At 46.6% G+C, this 19,589-nt stretch overlaps 2 protein-coding genes across 2 annotated transcripts in view; both read right to left on the bottom strand.

Annotated features, from left to right (window-relative positions):
- LOC105854249 (transcription factor mef2A-like) overlaps positions 1-1,227 on the bottom strand; it is a 3,760-nt gene extending 2,533 nt beyond the window's left edge. Inside the window, exons 1-3 of the mRNA XM_012731466.1 lie at positions 1,071-1,227; positions 806-976; positions 7-577 (exon numbers count right to left, since the gene is read on the bottom strand). Coding sequence (XP_012586920.1) covers positions 7-577; positions 806-976; positions 1,071-1,227 — 899 coding nt within the window. The remainder of the gene's footprint in view (positions 1-6; positions 578-805; positions 977-1,070) is intronic.
- Positions 1,228-6,006: 4,779 nt separating this feature from the next.
- Positions 6,007-19,589, bottom strand: part of TCF7L1 (transcription factor 7-like 1 (T-cell specific, HMG-box)) — a 142,762-nt gene continuing 129,179 nt past the window's right edge. Inside the window, exons 5-12 of the mRNA XM_004691589.1 lie at positions 12,229-12,361; positions 11,439-11,541; positions 11,088-11,171; positions 10,290-10,433; positions 9,389-9,548; positions 9,205-9,312; positions 8,408-8,483; positions 6,007-7,374 (exon numbers count right to left, since the gene is read on the bottom strand). Of these exons, the coding sequence (XP_004691646.1) occupies positions 6,941-7,374; positions 8,408-8,483; positions 9,205-9,312; positions 9,389-9,548; positions 10,290-10,433; positions 11,088-11,171; positions 11,439-11,541; positions 12,229-12,361 (1,242 nt within the window). The 3' untranslated portion in view covers positions 6,007-6,940. The remainder of the gene's footprint in view (positions 7,375-8,407; positions 8,484-9,204; positions 9,313-9,388; positions 9,549-10,289; positions 10,434-11,087; positions 11,172-11,438; positions 11,542-12,228; positions 12,362-19,589) is intronic.

Genomic DNA, 19,589 nt, shown 5'->3' with positions numbered 1-19,589 from the left:
TTGTGCTGGGCTGTCTGCTGCTGGTCTTTAGTGGAATTGACAGGGTTGTGCTGGGCTGTCTGCTGCTGGTCTTTAGTGGAATTGACAGGGTTGTGTTCCTCTGTCTGCTGCTGGTTCTCAGTGGAATTGTCAAGGTTTTGCTGGGTTTTCTGCTGCGAGTTGTTAGTGGAATTGTCAGGGCTGTTCTGGGCTGTCTGCTGTGGTTTCTCAGCGGAATCGTCAGGGCTGTGCTGGGTGGTCTGCTTCGAATTTTTAGTGGAATTGTCAGGGTGGTGCTGGGCTGTCTGCTGCAGGTTCTCAGTGGAATTGTCAGGGTTGCGCTGGGCTGTCTGCTGCAGGTTCTCAGTGGAATTGTTAGGGTTATGATCCGCGGTCAGCTGCTGCTGCTGATCCAACGCACCAATGTTATTTCCAGATTGGCGATCCTCATCTAACCTGCCAGAGTCTCCGTTCACTGAAGAAAGGGAGGATCCTTTCTTAGACGGCAGGTTCGAAGTAGACTGCTTGGAATTTCTAACTGAAGGCTCAACTTTAGTCGAATTGATAATGGAGTTCGCACTGTCACGGCTCAAGACTCCTGAAATGGAGAAACCAGTTGGCTCTGGAGAGATGCAGGCTACAAGGAAACCCTCACAGCCAGCACAAACCGAAACGGGCAAATGGGGGCGTGGGCGACGGCGAACGGCGGGGTGTAAGGCAGGGAAGAAGCGAACTCAGGTGGCAAACAGCCACGGTGAGGGCGGGGGATCTGGGTGAGAGAATGGGATTACTGTGGGGCGTCGTGGGTCTGGGGAGGGGGTTTTACCCGCAGCTCCGAGGCTCAGCAGGACCAACGCAGCCAGGAACCGCATCCTGCACAGACTGCGCTTCCGCCTTCTGCAACTCTCGCGAAATGTGCTCGTGGGCTCAGCGATCTCCGCCTCACCCCTTTCTGCGCGCGTCCGCTCCGGAGCGGCTCCGTCCGGAAGGGGCGGGGCTTGGAGAAGACCCGCCCACGTGCGGGGCCACGGGCAGCTCCGGTTGGGCGGCCTTTGTGAATGACAGCTCCGCGCTGTGGAAGGCGTGCCTACCTTTTCCTGGTTTCTTTGCTCCACCGTGGGCGCAACAGGCTGTCATCACCCGTTCTACTTTCCCCTTTTCCATACCGTAGAGGCGGGGCATGAGCACCCTGACACGCAGACGGTACCAGAGAGTGACGTGGCTGGCCCGGTCGCCTCTTCCGCCCATCCTCTGCTCGCATGTTTACCTTCTCCCTTTCTCGTGGTTATTTCCTCGCAGCATACAAATGTGTTGGGGTCGGGCTTTCCTTCTGGAAACAGAACCTATCATCTTAGTAACGGGCGGCTTCCCATCTCGGCTCCCTTCTCTCCGGACTTGGCGGAAACTGCTCTCCAAGGTCGCCAAAGATCTGTTCTAAAAAGTATATGCTTTTGTTTGATCATAAAAAATGACTCCTAGTTACTTTGAGAACTTAAAGTGTACAAGTTAAAAACAAAATCTTTGTTCCACTCTTTAGGGACAGTCTCTACAAGGTGTATGTTTTGCAAACATTTTTGATTGGGTAATACGTTCTAATGGTTCAAAAATAGAAAAGGGTTTCAAGAAAAGGCACAGGTTAGAACGTTCTTCCCCCCTACCCCTCCACAGGTTACCACTGTACTTCTACCTGATGTTTTCTTTTTGTTTGTTAAATAAATACAATGTCTTATTTCCCCCTTCTTAATGGATGTTTTTTAAAGCATATTCATTTGCTCCTGAGTCGAAAATGTTGAGTAAATAGTTTCGCATCCTACTACTTAAAATTACTGTTAATTATTGCTTGAGATCGTTTTATGATCATTTGCCCTATTAGGTGCTTTATAGACTGTGATTAAGAAGTGATAGTTACAAATGTAATAGAACATGTAATCTAGTGATGCACACAGTCAAATATTTACACGATTGTGTGCATGTGTGTGGCATTTCCAAGAAATGCAAAGAAATAAAATTCAGAAACTATGAGCTCTGTTGAAGAAGGGACCTCTATGCTGAAGGTGGAAGAGTGTAGGCATTTCTCAGTGGAGTTTGATGGAAGAAAGAGATCAAGTTTCCTGGGTGACCATGTAGCCTGTGTTAAGACCTGGAAGCAGGTGGAAAACTAGTATTTTGTGTAAATCTAAAGACTAAATATAGGATGTTGAGGTAACAAATAACAAGAATGACGGGGTTGAGGCTGTAGCAGAGGGAGATTACAAAGTAAATCATCTCAGAGTTGCCCATGGGAGGAAGGTGTGAGGACAACCAGATTGAGGTGAGGCATAGAAAAGAAATTTGCTTCTTTCTGGTCTTGTGTTTTAGATGACAGTAAAGTGGAAATGTTAGGGGAGTTACTGAAAATGTGAGTATGGAACTAAACAATAAAAATACTATTTCCTAGCAAATTTAAGTATGTCTAAGGAGCATGCTGGTTAATCATTTAAAGTATTTTACGAATTGCTCATAAGGTTGTTTTTTTTAATTATAATTCCCTTGTTATTGGATATCTGCATTAGTTTTAGTTTTCTACTCCTGGTAACTGCTATTTATTTGGGTACTGACTAGGTACATTTATAGAGGTAAATAAAGATCAGAAAGATTAAGCAATTTGCTTAAATTCCAGATATTTTCTTAACCCAACCTTTGATAACAGTGAGTAATCTTAATCTCCCAATTAGAAGAAAAAGTCCTTAATTATTCTTTAATACTTAGTACACAAATAATTCACATGACCGAGGGCAGGTTGCTAAATTGATTTAAGTAGTTTCCTGTGTCTGTAAAGCTGGAGAGATCCCAACCTGTCTGAACTATGGGACTTGGGATCTCCACAGGCCCTTAATAAAATGGTTTGAACCCCCAAATTGCTTTAACTATCAATTCTTAATTATAAAATGGGAATGAAAGGTTTGAGAAATAGATAAGAGTACTTAATACAGTGCATAGCATATGGACTACGGCTTTCAAAATTTATCATTGGAGTAAATGTTGGTTATAGACAAAATAAATATAAAGATTTAGCCAAAATAAGAAAATAAAGCTTGTGATCCAGAATTATTATGCATATTTTATTGGCTTTTTTTATAGGCATGTATGCGCATATGATAGATTGACTGAAAATGAAGCAAGATACAAAACCATACCTAATGTTTAGTTTTGCAGGTGTCTTTGTAATATTTAGAACTACAACTAGGCAAGTCAACTGGAGTCTCCTCTGGGAGACATTTTGTTTTCCACTGTTTCTTTAAAGAACATTCTTTGCGGGGGGGCTCCCAATTGTCAGAGAACTGAGTGTTTCTAAAAGAAAAATGTCAGGCCCATAGGATCAAATACAGCAGAATGGTGAGAGCAAAACTTGGTTGCAGTGAGCTTAAGTAGTGAATGGAAGGTAAGTAGAAACTACCTTTTCTGTAAGTTTTGATGTGAAACAGGATGCTTCTAATATGGGAGAGGATCTAGTGTTTTTATTGAGGGGAAAAATCATTAGAGAGCATGACCAAGCTTATCAGATTGATTCAATGACCGACAGAGCAAAGTACCAAGGGGAGAGGGGTTGAGGTCTTATATGGCAGTAGAGCAGTTGATCTTGGGTTTAATCAGCTTGACTTTGAACCCTATGAAAGGCAATTATTTAGGCAAGGATGTGGAACATCAAGATAGAGATTTCATCTCACCTCAACTTTGAAAGGGAGGTGGGGAATTAAATTAAGGAATTTGAATGTCGAAGTACATGTTTGAAGGAATTAGAAGACAGCTGATGAAGGACCCATGTATTAACACTTGAGTAGCAGGTAAGCTGTGCTGAAGGCCTGGCTGAGCTTAGGCACCACTTATCTCTTATGGCACATATTTCAGTTGTGGGTTTTCTCAGGCAGTGCTTCTACCGGGGTTAATAGAGAAGGGAGATGTTAGAATTACTCCTAATTCACATCAATTTTGGTTTAAAGAAATGATAGGAGGTAACTAATAAACCTTAAAATATCTTTGTATCCTTTTATGATTAAAAAAAGCGACTCAGTAAAGAAGAGAACTTCCTCAGCCTGAAAATACAGAAACATCACAGCTGACATTATACTTAATAGAAAAAGACATCTGGATGTTTTCCCAGGTATCATGATATTTGCTCTCACCACTTCTATTCAACTTTGTACTGGAATTAGCCAAGATGATTAGGCAAGAAAGAGAATAAAGGGCACTCAGATAGTAGAGACAAAATAAAACCATGTCTACTTTTCAGATGATATGATCTTGTATATAGAAAATCCTAAGGCAAGATTGTTGGATATGAGATCAAGTACAAAAATCAATTTTACATGTCTACACATTTACAAGGACAATTAAGAAGCAATCCCTTTAGTAACAGCAAAAAGAATAAAATCCTTGGAGTAAATGTAGCAAAAGAAATTCAACATGTATACTCTGGAGTAAATTTAGCAAAAGAAATGCAACATGTATACTCTGTAAACTATAAAATATTAAAGAAGTTAAAGGCCTAAATAAATATAAAGATATCCCATACTCATGGATTGGAAGACTTGATTTAGTTGAGGTGGCTATGCACCCCATATTAATCTAACAACACAATCTCTATTAAAATCCCACCTGGCCTCTGCAGATATTGACAAAAATGTGAGACCAGGAGTAGCCAAAAGTAGTCTTGAAAAAAACAAAGTTGAGGATTTACACTTTCCAGTTTAAACTTGCTACAAAGCTACAATACTTGGGAGAGTGTAAAACTGCTATAATGACATAGAGATGCATGGAATAGAATTGAAAATCCAACGATGAGCCTGGTCAGTAGGTTTTTGAAAGGTGTCAGGACACTTCAACAGGAGAAAAAATATTCTTTTTAATAAATGGTGTTGAGTCAACTGGCTAATAAGTATATGTAGACACATTCAACATCACTGGTATTAGGTAAATCAAAATTAAAGTCGTATCTATGTGGGTGACTATTATGCAAAACCCAGAATAATGTGTTGGTGAAGATGAGGACATATTGGAACCCTTAGCTGTTATTGGTACAAATACAATCTCTTACAGATGCTAAGGAAGAAATTTGGCAATTCTTCAAAAAGTTAAACATAGATTTACCATGTGACCCAATTCCACTCCTCCATAGGTACCTCAAAGAATTGAAAACAGGGACTCAAACATTGTACTAATTATGCCACTACTGATAGCAGTGTTATTCACAGTAGCCCAATAGCCCAGCAGAGGAATGGGTAAACACAAATGGATTTATACACACAGAGGAGTATCCTTCACCCATAAGAAATGAAATTCTGATACATGCTGCTGTATGGATGAATCTTGAAAATATTATGCTAGAGGGCCCTCCCTGACGGCACAGTGGGTTAAAGCTCAGCACTATGAAGCTATCTACAGTCTCTGCAGTACGACTTTGATACCCAGCCAGGGAGGTGACCCACATGGTGTGGCAGACCTGACCTGCCCGCTGCTCCCCTCAGCAGTGTATTTCAGTCAATCTGCTTGTTCTGCTCCCCACTCTGTCTCTGGTGAAGCCTCTCACCCCCTGCACCTCTGGCTTGTATCCTAATCTTTAAAAATTAAAAAAAATAAAATTGAGTACAGTGATAATCAACTCTAAACATGCTAAAAACCACAGAATTATATTACTTTAAGTGGATGAATTGGATGTTATCTGAATTACATCTCAAAGTTATAACAAAAAAAAAATTGCATTGTTAGATACCATGCAAAGTAAACAAAGGATGCCATGATTATACAAATCTTGGCAATTATAAAAAAAAAATTGAAAATGAAAAGACTCCTTCCCTTGGATCTCAGTTATCAAGAGTGGCTGGTCTATGTACATTCGAGTCTGGACGCTGGATGGGATTTTCTAACTGTGTCAGGCGTGTATTATACTCTCCTCCAATAGTGATCATTTTCCGTCTCTCCACAGAAATCTAGTACAGGGCTTGGCATGACGAAGGGGACTTGAATCAACAAAAGGACTGAAACAATCAGAAAAGGTCTTGCAACTGCAATTTTATTTTCTTTTGTGAAAATAAACAACTGGGAGTTTAAATTGCTCCAAAAAAACCCATAAAAACAAAAAGAAATACACACAGAAGCATGTGAGGTGGTGGGGAGGAGGGTCTTTAGAACTTTGGCAGATTGTGCTAGCACTCACCCAGGGCACAGGAGCCAGGCCTGGGAGCCAGGTCCCATCTGCCACGCTGGGACCTTCAGGGGACGATCAAATCTCGACTGGTAAGGGGGTGGAACACAGACTTCTTCGAGGAGGAAGTGACAGGCACACACCTTGAGTCCCTTCAAATGTGGGAAGAACCGTTCCAGAGGCCCTCGATCCCTGCTGGGAGCTGGAGGCTGGTGGGTTAGGGCTCACGGAGGGGCAGGGGATGCTGGTGGAGGCAAATCAGGCAGAGTTGGCTTTTCACGTGGTACAGCCTTATCCTGGGCAGAGGACCAAGAAGGCGAAGAACCGACGGAATTGAGGAAAGGAGAAAAACGTGGGTGAGAGAAAAGTACACGTCCCGGAGAGGGATCTAGCAGAAGAACAGAGGAATGGCCGCAGTGGCCAGCATGCAGACTGGTGGGGGTGGTGCGCATGGTGACGGGGTGCTGGAGAGCGAGAGGTAGAGAGAAGGGTGTCTTCTGCCCAGGTCCATCCACGACAGCAGGCAGGGGAGAACAACACACTACTGTTCAGTTCTCTTTCTTTTAAAGAATTTTTTTGTTTGTTTTGTTTTGTTTTTTAAAAAAAGCCTTAAGATCAGCTACTGGTTACATCTACAAAATGTAAAATGCTGCTGTTACCAGTCACTTTACAGAACAGTCCAGAGTGGTCAAATATTGACCAATAAAGTTTCCTTTTTTTTCTTCTGAATCATTACTACTCGATGAGTCACTCGACAGCCTGCGTAGGTCAGGGGGCAGCTTAGTGGGCAGACTTGGTGACCAGGGAAAGAGGCTGGGCCTGGAGGACTGGCAGGGTCTGGTGGGCATGGAGTGTGGCTGGGAAGGCAGGAGGAGAAGTCAGCAGAGCTGTGGGCACGGACCCGATGGGGAGGGGTCGGGAGAGGAGGGGCGGCTGGCTGCCCAACTGGCCAGAGGAGGTGGCCGCGGCCTTAGCCGACAGGAAGGCAGCTGAGTGGAGAGCCAGCTGGGCCCGGGTCTCCGGCTTGGTGGTGAGGGAGAGAGGCTGGGCTTGCTCTGAGTGGGTTGCAGCAGGAGCGGCTGGCGAGGCCAGGGCCGCGGAGGGGGTGGCAGGGGAGTCCAGCATGCTGCCGTGGGAGGACGCAGGGCTGTCACAGGGCTTCTCTGGAGGCAGGTACTGAACACATGGCTTCTTGCTTTTGGAGGCCAGAGTACCTGGTGGGGAAACACGAGACAGGGTGAGCAGCCAGCGGCTCTGGGTGAGGCAGAGGCTGCAAAGGAGCCCCGGTTATACACGCCCTCTAGAAACACCAGGGAGGGAAGTGAGGGCTGAAATGGCTTCTGAGGCTTTTGAGACTAGAGGCCTGCGTTCTGAGGCGAGAAGGCACCGTCCAGACGCAGTGGGGGTCTGACCGGAGGGAAACAATGCTGTCTAAGGCACCCCCTCTTCCCTGCCTAGATCTTATCCTTCATGGGCTGGTTCTCTATTTGTTTTAAAATTTGGGGTTTGTTACTATCAGAGAGAATGCAGCACCTAAGCTGGGTGGTACAGATTTTGTACCATATACACATTTTATACATATTTTACTCAAGTGTTTATAGGCAAATGAATATACAAATGATACAAAGAACGAGAGGAGAGCTTTGATGGTATCAGCAGCTCCACACTTGTCCTAAGAGAGCATGAGGGTGTACGCCCCCCGGCTCCCCACCCCCTGCCAGCCTCTTTGTGCTAAGTATGATTCTGGTGTAAAAATATACAGCCCGCATTTTGGCACAAAATGCCAAAACCGTGCGAACTGTTTCTTTTGGTGTTCAACCGAACAAAACTGGAGGAAACAATTCTACCGGATTCACTGAGTTCACTGAATCTCTAATACCACCTACCTAAAAGAATTTCAAAGATAATCTCAACGAAATTCAGCTTTTACCTTATGTATTGATTTCGAACCTACCCTCCAATGATTCACAGTGCAACTGACTCAAACACACCTAGGCTTTGAAGTCAGAAAATGCTGGAAGCAAATCCTGCCTCTACCAAGGACAATCCTTTTACTTCTCTGAGCCTCTTAATTGATTATCCCTACAAAGGGGCAATAGTAACATCCATCTGAGACTACATGAAGCTCCCATGAGCCTGTGGCCCTAACAATGGCAGCAATTATAATGGCCACTGGCCACAGAAACCCAGGGACGACGTGACAGAGGGAAGGAGCAGCAGAGAGGCTTGGTCTTCCTTCAGACTCACCCTCTGCCTCTTGAACTTGCTGCTGGGACTGTGTCTGTGACAGCTGCTTTTCTCTCTTCCTCTTCTTTTTCTTACCCTGAAAAAATACGGTCAAAGGAAGTGGTAAGCAGGGCCAGAATACCTGGCTTTTCAGGGGGACTCCTAGATGAGAAGGTGGGAGACAGGCTATCACCCACATTCCTTAGCCCTCTCAGGGGAGGACGGCAGGAGAAGGGAAGCACTCAGGGGCTTTGCCCACTCACGGAGCTTCCTGTACCCACCACCAACTTTTGCTCAACTGGAGTGTGCTGGGTCTGCTGGGAATGGCCTTGTCCTTTCCCTGTTTTCTAGATTTCCTTTTCATTTGTCTCCCTAGAACGGTGATTCTTGATTTTTTTTTTCCCCACTAAGAATCTAATGCAGCTATGAATCCTCTTACTAAAAAAACACATACTCAACCCTGCCCATTCTCAGTTACTGGCGTGTGCCTTGAGACTCATGCTTTGTTCTCTGTGCCCCGGGTTAGGCCACCGTGGCTACAGACACTCTTATCACCACAGCCAGTACAGGACTCATCCTGCACCCTGAATTATGGACTCAAAGGCCGAGCCCAGTTTAGAAGGGAGGGGCACACACTTCAGAAGTCTGTCCTCAGGACACTGATGCCATTTCCTTGTTGACCTGAGAATTAAAACGCCTTCCTTCTTAGAGGGAGACTTATATTGTAGACTTCTTGCTGCCTGAAGAGTCCTCTGTACATGCGGCTACCTTCCTTCTTCCTCCTACAGAGGCTGCCCCAGGGCCGAGAGGGCACTTACATAGTTGTCCCGGGCTGACCAGGTCGGGTAGAGCTGGGAATGAAGCTGTCGCTCCTTGCGGGCCAGTTCGTAATACTTGGCCTGTTCTTCTCGGGACAGGTTGTGCCACTGCAGGGGAAGAGGGTCAGAGCCGTGAATGCAGGCACGCTGCCCGCAAGGCCCACAGGCTAAGGGCAGAGCTTACCTTTCTTCCCAGGATTTGGTTAATGGCCGCACTTTCCTTCAGGGTGCACTCAGCCACCACCTTGGCTCTCATCTCCTTCATATACAACATGAAGGCGTTAAGAGGCTTCTTCACGTGGGGTTTCTTTTCTTCTTCCTTTTTCACTGTGACCGGTGATTTCCTGGAAGCCACATGGCTGCAGGTTAGCATGTGTCAGCTGTCACCCCACTACCACACCTGCCTGCCACAGAGACTAAGGGCTGACTGATGACTCTGAGGAGGGGCGAGGAACGGAGCGGCTGGGAAGCTGCCCCAGGAGGCTTTTTAGCAACTGAACATCTTCCACAGGTGGTTCCTAACCTCTCAGGTATACAGGTCATCTTCAGTGGCAGGATAACTTCCTGACAGAGGAGTAGGGGTGGTGGCGGGAACTGGGTGCACAGGCCCCAGGTATAAGGTGATAAGAGGAAGGGGGCAGGGCACTGTCGGCAGAAACACCAGGGGAACTGGTGGGGAGTCCCCTCGGCCATGTGCGTTGATTTGGCTTTCCTGCAGGCTGTGGCCTAGTGGTCAGAACGCAGAACACACACCTTGGTGCTACCCCTCAGCTCTGCACTCCCCACCCCCCACCCCATGAATGCCACAAGACCCAGAGAAAATTCTCCTTTCTCAATCTCCTATTTCCCCATGTGTATTGGGAGGAGGGGGCAGAGGAAACAGAACGCTTTCGTGGTTTTCCCTTTAGTCTCCAAATCCTGATTATAAAACTTTAACATGAGAAAAGATGTGTGGGATTTTGAGAGGATGAGAAGAGTCAACGGGAACAATTCCCAGAGGACGTGATGAGGAAGCTGTGGGGCTACCTGTGACATGCCTCTGGGAGACGCCCCTGCTCCCCAAGCCCAGGCTGCCCGTTACTCACGCGCTCACAGCCGGGCTCAGGCTGGGGGGTGCAGGCTCCTGCTTGACAATCGGCGACACGATGGCGGGGTGGGGGATCCCTGAGGTGGGTAGACCAGGATGGGCTGGAGCCACCATGTGAGGGGAGAACCGACTGGAAACCAGGCTAGGTGCCGGGTGGAAACAGACAACAGAGCAAGTCAGCTGAGTGCCTGTCACCCAGCAGGGGGATGGTTGCTGGCCCAGGCGATGGAACCAGGTTTAAGAGCCCCTCACCAATCTCCCGTTCCCCAACAAACACACAGGCTCCTCCATCTTACGCTGGAAGTGGTGGGATGGAAAAACACAAAAGTAGGGTGGTGTGCTAGGGGCAGCGGCATGAGGATGGAAAAGAGGGCTGATGCTGTGGCTGCCCTTCCTTTGTGAGTGGAGGTACCGCTGTACCTGCTGGGTGGAGCTGGGCCCCGAGACTGTCCTCTCTCATGACCTCAGTGCAGGAAAACTTAACTCCCATTTTCTGGCTTGAGTGCGAAGGATACCAAATGCCTCAGTGTCGTGAAGTCTAGTATGTGAGGGTAGGGGGTACGTGAAGTGGCAGAAGGTGGAGTGCCAGCACTTGGAAATTCTTCTCTCAGTGAAATGAGAAAACAATGAACCTGTGTCTCCACTCTGCGCCTGGGGCGTGCGGAGGCGCCTTGGCCAGGACAGGTGGGAGGAAAGGTGAGCCCCGGCCGGTTCGTGATGAGAAAAGGGAAGAGACTAGCAGAAACCGCACCCTGCACTGCCGCTGGGTGCTCACCGCCCCCGTGCCAGGACCCACCTGGACATGGAGGCGTTCATGGCGAGGGCGGGGTAGGGGTGCCGGAAGCCACCGGGAGGGAGGGAGTACATGGGCTGGCCTTGCCTGTAGGGAGCGGGAGCAAGGAAGTCTTGTTAGCATACCGGCCAAAACTGGAGGGTCAGGACAGAGGAGAGGGTTTGGGGGAGAAGGTGAGAGGGCAGGGAGAAGGACGAGCGGGAAGGAAGTTGCAGGCGGAGAGCAGCGGGGTCTGGTGGGTGGCTGTGCGCGGGGTGGGGCCTGCACACAGAGCCCGGGGCAGCCTGGAGGCACAGAAGGCAGAGCTGAACCTACAGGAGGAAGGAAGGTAAGAACAGTCAAAGGTGTCCTTACTGTGGGACAAGCCAGCCGAGCGGATGGGGGATTTGTCCGACAGCTCCGGGAGAAAGTGGGTAGTATGGAGACAGCTCAGATGGGTGAGGGGGCCGGGGGATTCCTGCATCCAAAGAGAGAGGTATTAGTTCCCTGGCCCTGCCTGAACACCTGAAAACAACATCAAACGGGAGCTCCCCTGCCGTGTGCCCCTGGTGTCCTGGAGCCTGCAGGCCCCTCTCTTTCATTAGCCTGCCCTCGGTCACCCCCACCCCCTCCAGCTCACTGCCAGTTGGTCAAGGACAAATTCAGGGAAGGCAGGATGTGTGCAGCTTCTCTCTGGCTACCCGGACCGCACTTCTAGAGATAGGAACAACTCCCACCTGCTTATACAGACATGGGCACCACCCAAGAGGGGACAGGAAATCTTCAAGGGAGGACCACCAGACCCGCCAGTGTTCCTAACGGCCACTCTAGAAAACCCGCCTCATTCATGCAGAGATCCACTCCAGCTTTGTAGCTCTTACTTGTCCTCCCTATTAACTGTAACACCTAGTGACTGTGATTTCACTAAAGAAGGTCCCCAGAATGCTCTGAGGCATGACAGCTTGGAAAATTTTATGGACGACAGCTCCCCAGGGTGACAGGTTTGGTGGGCAAGTTGACAGGAAAAAAACCAAGACAGCTTTCTGCTTTATAGTTGGACTTAGAAGACTGGACTGCCTGATTCCAGAGCTGGCTGGATCCTTGGGAAAAGCCATCTCCCACCCCTGCCCCTGCATTGGGTCCGGCCTGAGCGACCGGGACTCACCTGTCTTTGGATCAATCTCTGGGGAGAGGTGTGTGGGAGGGGAGCCAGGAGAGAAGTGGTCGTTGCTGTAGGTGATGAGGGGCGTCAAGGGGTGCATGTGGTGTGGGTGCTGAACAACAGGAACCTTATTGGACTGAAAGACAGAGAGATAAAGAGTAGGAACCACTGGCAAGGCAATGAGGATAAGACCAGTTAGTGCTGGCCAGGTGCTTTCTCTGCAACATGCCAGTCAGTTCTCAGACAGCCAGTGAGGGGAAGTGGCAGTCTGCACAGCAGAGAAAGCACCAACCAGTTCTTTTACGATTATAGCCATCTTCCACCATACCCTCTTCAAAACAACTCAGCATCATAATGTCATATACATAGTGTGGTAGTAGAGGCCACAGGCTGCTGAATTTTAAATGGCAGTCTGTGTAATCACAGGGAGTTTAAAAAGGTTCAGCGTCAGCAGTTTCCAAATAAACTTCCCAGAAAGAATAGCTCTGAAGCCTGAGCTGGAACAAGGCAGCCGGGAAGCTGTCATCACCAGACCTCATCTAATCTATTCAGGTTTCACAGAGACACAGCCCAAGAGTGCTTAAAACACTGCTGACCTGATACTCACATTCATTTAAATTACCAGTGAATGAAAGGAATACGTTATTTTTCTGTAACTACGAAGAAAGATAAAGCACTAGCATGTCATTGATATATGCTGGTTTCAGAGATGCTAACATGGAAAAATACTGCATTCCAGAGTTGTAAACTGAATTAATTTAAAAAAAATTATTTTTTTATGCATATAGAACTTGGGTACAGGCCAGAGGTGCAGGGACGGTGACCAGAGACGGAGTGCGGAGCAGAACAGGCCGACTGATGAAGTACACTGCTGAGGGGAGCAACAGGTGGATCAGGCGAGGTCTATGCCAGTGCCATGTGGATCACCTCGGGGCGGGGATTGAACTCATGCTGACGTGGCTTTAGCTTCTTAGTGCTGTGCTTTAACCTGCTGTGCCACCAGGGAGGGACCCAAATTAATTTGTTTTAACCTGTCCTGACTCAAAAAAGATCTTTATGATAAAAAGAACGGGAATGTGTTAAGCTATACTGTACTGTAAGTAAAGAGTTATATTACAACTTAGTCCTTACTATGACCTAGTAGAGAAGGTATGATTATCCCCATTTGAAGAGTGAGGAAATTGAGCTCAAAAAGATTAAGTGATTTAGAATGAAAAACAGGGCTGGCAAACAGCAGGCTGGATTTCTGTCAGTATTTATACCTCCAACAAACCAGAGTGCTTTCTCTCTTTCTCTTTTAATTACACACACACACACACACACACACACACACACACACACACACACACATCGTTCTTCAAGAGCTCCCGTGAGCTCTTACCACTCCAGTTTTGATCCTGTTCCCCTCTCCACTCCCACAGAATGCCTCTGGTTTATAGTTGTTTGTTGATTGTCGTTTTTATTTTATGACACTTACTTTCTTTTTTCCTGATCCCTTACATTCCTGCCAGGAGTGGCACCATCCAGTATTTTCAGAATGCTTTCTCTTAGACTATCTGCTTTCCCAAGAGCATAATCAGAGTATACACGACACAGATCAGACACATATTTTTTTTAAGTATGGCAAATGAGTTGTAAATGGCGAGATTTATTTTAATGAGATGTATAAAAAGGATGCTGATGTGGAAACAGTTCAAGGTCTAGGATTTTAACACTGCTGTCTTTCCATTTTGAATTTTTCATTTCAGATTCCACAGACTTTTTCCCCTTTTATGTGTTGCCTATTTGATGCTTATGAGGCAAACTCTGATCTGTGCATCTCCTAGGCACCTGCGTGCCGACAGTAGTGTTGCTCCAGTTTCAGGAGGCAAAGAACTGGCCTCAAACCTGCGCTTGCTCCCACACCCTCAGAGAGGAAGTGTTCATGGGCACAGCCACCAGGTGGCGCCCGCAAATGCTGGGCCCGGCAGCAACCGCTCAGCAACTTCCTCTCTCTCTCCTCCAGTGGATTTAATGTGCAGTCATTTCTAAATTTTTTTTTTCTTAGTTTTCACCTGTTCCTTTGCTAGTTTTTTTTTTAAATATTTATTTATTTATGCAGAACTAGGGGTGTAGGCTGGAGGGGCAGGGGCCGTGAGAAGAGTCACCAGAGCCAGAGTGGGGAGCAGAATAGGCAGGTAGAGGAAGTCAACACTGCTGAGGGGAGTAGTGGGCAGGTCAGGAGAGGTCTGCTGTGCCAGTGCCATGTGGGTAGCTCCGTGGCCTGGAATGCAACTCTGTGCTGCAGATAGTTTCATAGTGCTGCACTTGTGCCACCAGAAAGGGCCGGCCCCCTTTGCTAGTTTTTGAAGCTATCTCCATGTGCATGAATATCCAGTACAAATAAGAGTATAAAGGCGTTTTTTAGGTCAGATTCCTAGGGGACAGGTACATTTAAAATGTATTAGGTTTCCGGGAAACATCTTTACTCTAAAGGTTAATATTTAGTTTCATAAAAACAATAGAGTTATTACTAAAATGATAGTAAATGATAAAAGTATTTCATAGAATATTTATAACTAAAAAATTACCCTATGATTTAAAAATATAATAAACTCAGGGGCCTTCCTGGTGGCACAAGGGTTAAAGCGCAGCACTATGAAAATAAGATGACTAGTTTAACTTTTCACACCAGGTTGTGATCTTTTAGTGTTTGTGGGTCATGAAGTCAGTGCAATGGATTGTAACTAGCATTTTAAAATGCAGTAAATAGGGCTTCCCTGGTGGTACAAAATTTTAGCACTATGAAGCTATCTATCTATAGCATGAGTTCGATCCCACATACCACAAGCAGACCTCTCCTGGGTCGCCTACTGCTTCCCTCAGATGTGTTTCAGTAGATCCGCCTCTTCTGCTTCCCACTCTGTCTCTGGTGAATCTTTCACAGCCCACAGTACCTCTGGCCTGTACCCCAGTTCTTGTAGCATAAATAAATAAACCCAAATTTTCTAGGAAAGAAATACAAGTTGTATTTATAAAACATTTAGCAAACAATGACACCAGCCTAACCCAGTCACTTTTATCATTTTGGTACATCTCCATTCATTCAGACTGCTTTGTTCATTTGTTTCTTAATTACACTTATTTGTGTCCTTTATGACCCTCTTCTTAATTAAACTGTTTCCAGCTTTATTAAGGTATAATTGACCAATAAAATTATAGGATATTTAAAGAGTACATGCTAATTTGATACATGTAATTAGTCATCTTAGTATATGAATAGTACTATGAAATCCTGACTATCTATGTGCTGTCAAGTTTAGCCCACCCAGAGGCTGGCAAAACAGCCCTAAATGGGTGGCATTAATGATAAAACAGGCAAATGTGACTTATATTTGAAAATAAAGAATCTTCATTTAAATGTTCCAGGTGTTTCAGTGATGCCCGTGAAGTGGAATCTTTGTGTAGAAAGCGGGCTGGGAGGTGGTGGGTTTGCAGAAAGGCCGGCTTTCTTTGTCAGACGGGGAAGGTGTGATCTCTGGGACCAATCAGTGAGAACTGCTCTTTGGGGCTGCTCCAGGGCAGGTGCTGCTTGGAAGCTAAACCCCAATATAAGTTCCCGCTCTTTATCTCCTCACCGCCCTCAGTGGCAGGATGTCTGCCTGGAAACTGAAGCCAAGGTAGGCTCTAGGGCTGTAGGGAACCTCTCCTCACCCCAACAGTGGATAACACAGCACGAACAACAGACACCAGTGAAGACACAGGTGTTCACAGGTAAGGCAGCCTCACTGGGACTCATCACAAACCATCTAAGAATCATCTCGGTTCTGAATCTTGTCAGATGTTTCCTGTCCAGACCAAGTCCTTAAACGCTGGCCCCCAGGAAGCACTGTGTGCTGGCTTCTCCTATTCAGGACTCACTTTCGAGCGGCAGCAGCATATGCCAGGACTGCAGGCTGAGCAGCCACGCCTCTCCTCCAGCCGCCCCCCACCGCTTCTCTGGGGTATGAGCCGGAGGCTCTTCCAAAGCCTCATGTTCCTGCTGCCTACCCACTACTCTTTCTTCAAGTCCTGATTTCAGGATAAGGGCCTGCAGCTCAGGTAAAGAGCTTTTGCTTGGGGGCACCAGTCTCGAAGTGGACACTGCCCGGCCAACGTGCTGCCTGGGAAAGATGCTTGGAGTTGTACTGGTTCACTGACAGAATCTGAGTTTGTAGACTGAAGAAATCTGTCTTATCCACAGTCAACTCTGTTTACTGACAGACAACTCAACATTCTCGAGACTAAGCTAATATGTGTGGTTGGGGGGAAAAGGAATATGGAATTGTTCCTAAAACAATGTCATAGAGGAGGGGGGTGGGATCTAAGGTTCCGAGGTCAGAAGAGGACCTGTTGGCTTCAGGTAGAAATGCCTGCTGAGAAAGCGCGCATGCAAGGGAAGAGCATCTCCCCAGCTTTCTGACACCAGCTGCAACATTCAGTGTTGGATTTTAAATTTCATTCTAAAACCTGGGACAGACTACTAGGTGTTCTTTTTATTTATTTATTTATTTTTGATCACAGGACTCAATAAAGAGTGTCAGCTTTGGCAGGTTCATTGTGATTTGCATTTTTACTAGTCATTTTTCCATTCAAAGACTGGAATCTATTCCAATTTAACACATTTCCTTATGGGTTGTTCTAGTTTAAATCTAAGGAATCTGTCGATCCAAGTAATTTGGTGTCACGTACATGGAAGTATGTGCAACCGGAGAACTAAGTGAAGCCCTGGGGGGTTTCCCTCATATTCCCTACAGTAAAAATTAATTTCTTCCTACCCTATGTGTTCAGATTCAAACATACACAAGGCAGTGGGTCACTTTTACCCCCACACGTGTGTACCTCAAAATAACATCCATCTGCACGCCTCTAAAGATAAAACAAGTGGATTCATTGTTCAGCTTCTTACAGAGAGAACTTTCTCTGAAAGTGTCTCATTCCAGGTCCTAGAAATTTTTCCTTAAATTCTTTATTTTCTCCTTCCTACCCCCTGTACATTGGCAGACTCATTGCTTAGATAAATATTTCCTCTACCTGATGAAATGCTGTCAAGTATGGAAGACCTCTATCTTGTTTGCGAGGCTTTCTCTTTGTTATTCTCATATCATATGCTGCCACTTGGCCTCTTCGCCATTTGCTGGCTGCCTGCCTGTGAAGTTCCCCCACATCTCTCTAATCTGAGGAGCAGAAGCTGGCTTGTTGGCTGGTACAGAAAATAATGGTTGAAGGGTTTCACATATGACAGAAGCAGGGGAAGGCAGGAACTTAAAGTTGGGGGGAAGCTCCCTTTCTTTGTCTACAGATGTGCACCTCTCTACTTACTACTACTTTAAAGGCAGAAAGTTGTGCTCTCTGTTGATTGGATCACTGTGTCATCCTATAGAGGACATTTGAAGAAACAGCTCCCATACAGCAGAGATGGAGGGAGTCTGGGTCTCTGAGGACACGACCAAACTGCTGAACGAACCGGTTCCAAACTGATTGCACCAGAACAAGCAGTAGTTATGTTGTTACGTCTATGATGTGCCAGGTGCTGTTCTAGGTAGGTCGTGTGAATGCCCTAGAGACTTCTGTCTGTTTAGATAAAAACACCTACCCTCATAGTATTTATATTCTAAATGGAGAGACAGGCAAAATGAGTAAATAAATAATAGCTTAGGGTGGGCTATAAGTCGCACAGGTTGACCAGGAAGAGATGCCTTTGTGTAAATACCTGAGGGCAGTGGGAGGTGGGATGTGTAGATATGTGGGGCAAGAGCATTTTGGCAGAAGGAACATCAGTGCAGTGACCTTGAGGTGGGCAGCATGCTCGGCACGTTTGAGGAATCCCAAGGAGGCCAGTGGACTGGAGCAGAGATAAGAAAACGAGGAGACGAAGAGCTATGTTAATGTATTAACGAATATTTTCTGAGCTTGTGATAACAAGGCAAGCAGTGGGGTATAGGCTCTGAGAGATGTAAAGATAACATCTGCAGCACTACAAGCGAGATAAAATGCTCAGAGAACTGGAATGCGCTCCAGGTCCTTCCTAGTGGTGGTGCATTTTTGAGGTCTGCAAATTGGACTGGGCATACAATTCTTGGAATACATCTTTGCTTATCACAACGTTCCTTTCCCACTGTTTCCTGCGAAAAGAGGGCAAGGAAGAACCCCGAGGTTACCTTTTCTTCTGTTCCTGGGGCACTGCCTGTCCCCCTACCCTCACCCCCCATTTCCTGCATAGATGACTGTAGAGAAAAAAGCCTGGCAATTCATTTTGTTGCCAGAATGTATCTAGGTGAGTGTCAATTTTCATGGAACTCAGTTGAGTTCTTTCAATCTGTAAATTCCAGTTTTTGTCCGGTTTAACTTTCTTCTCTTACTGCCTTGGATCGTTTTCATTTGTTTGGGTCTCTTCTTCAGAAACACTAGTTGTAGATTAGTTTTTTTGGTCCCGATCCTCTGTGCCCAGGGTCTTTTTTCATCAGTGTTGTCATGCCCAGGTACTGGAATGGTCACAAAGCCCATTCCGCTCCACACTGCGATTAATGAGCGGGGAGCAGTAAGAATCTCAAAAGGCCAAAAAACATCAGCGGCAGAAACGGGTGAAAGGAAGGACGGCGGGAGAGAACCATCAACACCTGCCCAAACTAGAGGGGGAAGTTTGATAAGAAATAGGACACTTATGGCCCTCCCTGGTGGCGCAGTGGGTTAAAGCACAGCACTGAGAAGCTAAAGCCACTTCCGCATGAGTTCGATCCCTGCCTGCCCCGGAGGTGACCACATGGCGCAGCAGACCTCTCCTGGCCTGCCCGCTGCTCCCCTCAGCAGTGTACTTTGTCGACCTGCCTGTTCTGCTCCCCACTCTGTCTCTGGTGAAGCCTCTCGCCACCCCTGAGCCTCTGGCCTGTACTCCAGTTCTGTATGCACAAATAAATAGATCTTTTTTTTAAAAAAAAAAAAGAAAGAAAGAAAAAGGACACTTACATAGTCTAAGCTTTTCCCCAGACCACTTATTAATTCCAAAAAGAAAAAAGATAACTGTGCAGTGGAAACACACAGCAGACACCAGCTTAGCCAAGCGATCAAAGCAGTGTCACCGATACTGGGACAACTGGACACGCTAGCGAGGCTGGCCTCGCATACTGAGGACACCACACCGGTGCAGCTGTGATCTCAGCACACACACACACGAGCTGAATCTGAGCACGAGGAATCAGCAGACGAGCCCACATTGAGGCACAGCCTGCAAAATAGCTGATCTGTGCGTCTCAAAAAAGGTGGAAGTCAGGAAAGACAGACGCTAAGGAGCCCTGCCAGACTGAAGGGACTAGGGACACGGCAGGTCAACGTTACGTGTGATCTGG

The sequence above is a fragment of the Condylura cristata genome, unplaced genomic scaffold (genome assembly GCF_000260355.1).
Source record: "Condylura cristata isolate star-nosed mole 26May11 unplaced genomic scaffold, ConCri1.0 scaffold00031, whole genome shotgun sequence".
Classification (NCBI taxonomy): domain Eukaryota; kingdom Metazoa; phylum Chordata; class Mammalia; order Eulipotyphla; family Talpidae; genus Condylura; species Condylura cristata.
Note: the sequence above shows the minus strand (reverse complement) of the source record. Positions and strands in the feature narration are given on the sequence as shown.